At 35.9% G+C, this 2860-nt stretch overlaps 1 protein-coding gene across 1 annotated transcript; it reads left to right on the top strand.

Moving 5' to 3' along the window:
* Positions 1-214: 214 nt before the first annotated feature.
* Positions 215-2434, top strand: LOC136205886 (gluconokinase-like). The gene is made up of 4 exons (XM_065996727.1): positions 215-386; positions 1268-1310; positions 1586-1665; positions 1746-2434. The coding sequence occupies exons 1-4, from the start codon at positions 365-367 to the stop codon at positions 2144-2146; spliced, it is 546 nt and encodes a 181-aa protein (XP_065852799.1). The 5' UTR covers positions 215-364; the 3' UTR covers positions 2147-2434.
* Positions 2435-2860: the final 426 nt, after the last annotated feature.

Genomic DNA, 2860 nt, shown 5'->3' with positions numbered 1-2860 from the left:
ATTGAAAAAGAAGTGTTTTTAAATAGGGATGGAGATTCCCGTGGAATGGGGATAGTAACTCACGGAAATGGAAATGAGGAATCCCTAACTAGATGGGAAATGCATTCCCCGTCCCGCTCCGCCCCGTTTGCATCCCTACGGGGTAAAAAAGGGCCCTATAGTAAAAATGACACACACAAATACATAATTACCGGGTCTGCTTTTAACCCAATCTCATCCTCTCCAAAGTTGCCAGCCCACGCTAAGAAAAGAAAGAAAAAGAAGTCTCTCTTTCTCGCTCCACTCTGGGAAGATTCTGTGCACATTGTTCGTTTCTCATTTCGCCTTGAAGACTTTCTTTCGCGTCGATCAAATTTCAAAAACCATGGCTTCCTCAATTGATGAAGGTACTATTTTCTCCTGTCCAGATCGGTTTCCTGATTGCTTCTCATAACTCGATTCTTATTTTCTAAACTGAATCTAGTGAAGTAGCTGTAGTTTACTAAAATACTCGTAGCAATTCTAGCTAAGATACGTTTCTGATAACGATTAGGTTAATTTTACTTGTACTTATCAATTTACTTTGTGCTTTTGGAAAAGATTGATTTCTTCACTCATCCAGGATTGAGTCCTGGCTCCGCCCCTGCTAATCCTAATTCTGTTTGTTTTGTTTTTTTTGGGAAAAGATGATATCAGAAAAATTGAGTGACAAGATTTTATAGGAGAAAGAGGAAGCTCAATAAAATAGATTTTGTTATGAATCTAGCAGAGAATCTATAATTTTGCCATATAATTTCTAAGGAATTCAAAATTAGCATGAAGTTATTCATTCTTGAAGAACCTTTTGCTTAATTATCTATGTGATGAATAGTTTGATTGCTTACTGATGTAGGCAGGGAGATGGACATAGAGAAGGGAATAATGACTCCACAGCTGAGCCAAAGAGGTTTGTGGGCTTATATGAACAAGGTTATCATTGCCAATTGTTGAAGCTGACCATTTAAGCCCACAAACCTCTTGTTGGTGCCCAATATACTTCTCAACAATGTATGATCTAATTCTCATGTCACTGTTAGTTATTTGGCCATCCATTCCTCCTGTAGTGAGGATATGATTATTCCATGCCAATGCCCCTACTCTTGATCGGTGGCCACCTTGTAAATTTCTTAGCTGCAAAACCAATAGTAAATATATATCTGTGTAGTATATATATTCATTTTTGTGCAAATATATTATATGGCTTTAGTCAATTCTATTTACTGATCATTTTCTTAATCCCCATTTACAGGTAACACAATAGTGGTTATGGGTGTTAGTGGTTGTGGAAAATCGTAAGTTTTTATTATGGCATCTAATTTGTTTGTTTGACCTTCTTATGAATTTGTTATTTTCCTCTACAAAGAAAATGGCTTCTTAATTTCATAGTTTCTTAGTAAATTTGCTCTTTTGGTATTTGTGACCACAACTTCTTGCACAATGATCTTGAGATGTTAAAAGCCCCTATGAATGACAGTTTTATTTGTTATATTATTCATAAAATCTCATGATTCATGAAATTCATGCTTCTCTTTCATGAATCCTGACTTATGCACTGATGCCTCAACAGCACAATAGGTGAAATGCTGGCCAAAGTTTTGGGCTGTGCTTTTCTAGATGCCGATGATTTCCACTCGCAATCTAACAAAGGTGTGGAAATGTGCACTGTCTTTTTGAGAAGTTGATTAATGTAATTATTTGAATTTCTAAATTTTGAATACAACAAACAGAAAAGATGCGGAATGGCATTCCTTTGTCAGAGGAAGACCGAATTCCATGGCTGGAAAGTCTAAAGGATGGTTTAAGGGAGAGCATGATTGGTGGAAAAACTGTAGTACTTGGGTGTTCTTCTTTGCAGAAAGGATACCGAGAAATTCTACGATCAGCTGATCCAATTTATGAAATTGGAAGCTATATGGGTGCAGTTAAGTTCGTACTGCTGGATGCCAAAGCTGAGGTACTTGCAGAGCGACTAAGTAAAAGAGCTGCAGAAGGGAGTCATTTCATGTCAGCCTCTCTTTTGCAATCGCAGCTTGAGTTGCTGCAGATAGATGATTGTGAAAGAATAATTAAAGTTGATGCCACTTTAAGTCCTCAAGCAATTGTAAATATCATCATCAAAAAGTATTGACATTATTATGATTATGAAGAAGAGATTGTAATTACTTCAACTGATTAGTATATAGAATCTTGTTGGTGGCTGTTCAAGCTATTGAGAGTGTTTATGTAGTCCTTGTCTGTTACTTGAATTGTTGGAATTAATAGGTTGTGAGGAATTCAAACCGGTTGTTATTGATTCAACCTCTTTGAAGAAATTAGTTTTAGTAGGTATTGAAACTAATGCAATTGCAATTTCATGTCCAGACCTTAAGGAATTGAATCCGTGTTCCTTGTATATTAAAACAATTAAATTGATAAATCTTTTGTCATCAATCTGTGTCACTCTTGATTTTGATTGTTCTGCAGAATAAGAATTGTATGGTGAAAGTTTGGGGAGGATGATTCTTGAGCAACTTCACGAGCTAAATGTTGGGTGATGTTTTATCAAGGTAACTCTTAAAAAAAAGTTCTAAGCAAATTTTTTTATTTCTCAGCTAATTCAAATTTTAAATAGAAGTATGTTACCATTTCTGAATTTTCATTTTCATTATGCTTGAAGAGTCTACCAACTTTGGAGTTTGAGACGTATATCTTTTCCATCAGTAAACAACAAATGTTTTAATTTTGATGGCGGTCCTAATTTTGTTGAGCACCTTCCTGGAATTGTGCATGCTCTTCACAGTTCATCGAGCTTGAGAAATTGGTTATAGCTTTGCGGCTCACTGAGGTACGTAAGTTTTGTTGG

This window comes from Euphorbia lathyris, chromosome 9 (assembly GCF_963576675.1).
Source record: "Euphorbia lathyris chromosome 9, ddEupLath1.1, whole genome shotgun sequence".
NCBI lineage: Eukaryota > Viridiplantae > Streptophyta > Magnoliopsida > Malpighiales > Euphorbiaceae > Euphorbia > Euphorbia lathyris.
The sequence above is the reverse complement of the archived record's forward strand: the minus strand, read 5'-3'. Positions and strand labels throughout refer to the sequence as shown.

Coding starts and splice junctions, on each gene's coding strand:
- LOC136205886 (XM_065996727.1), top strand. CDS start 365: ATGGCTTCCTCAATTGATGAAG. Junction 387..1,267: donor GGCTTCCTCAATTGATGAAG/GTACTATTTTCT, acceptor CCCCATTTACAG/GTAACACAATAGTGGTTATG. Junction 1,311..1,585: donor GTTAGTGGTTGTGGAAAATC/GTAAGTTTTTAT, acceptor ATGCCTCAACAG/CACAATAGGTGAAATGCTGG.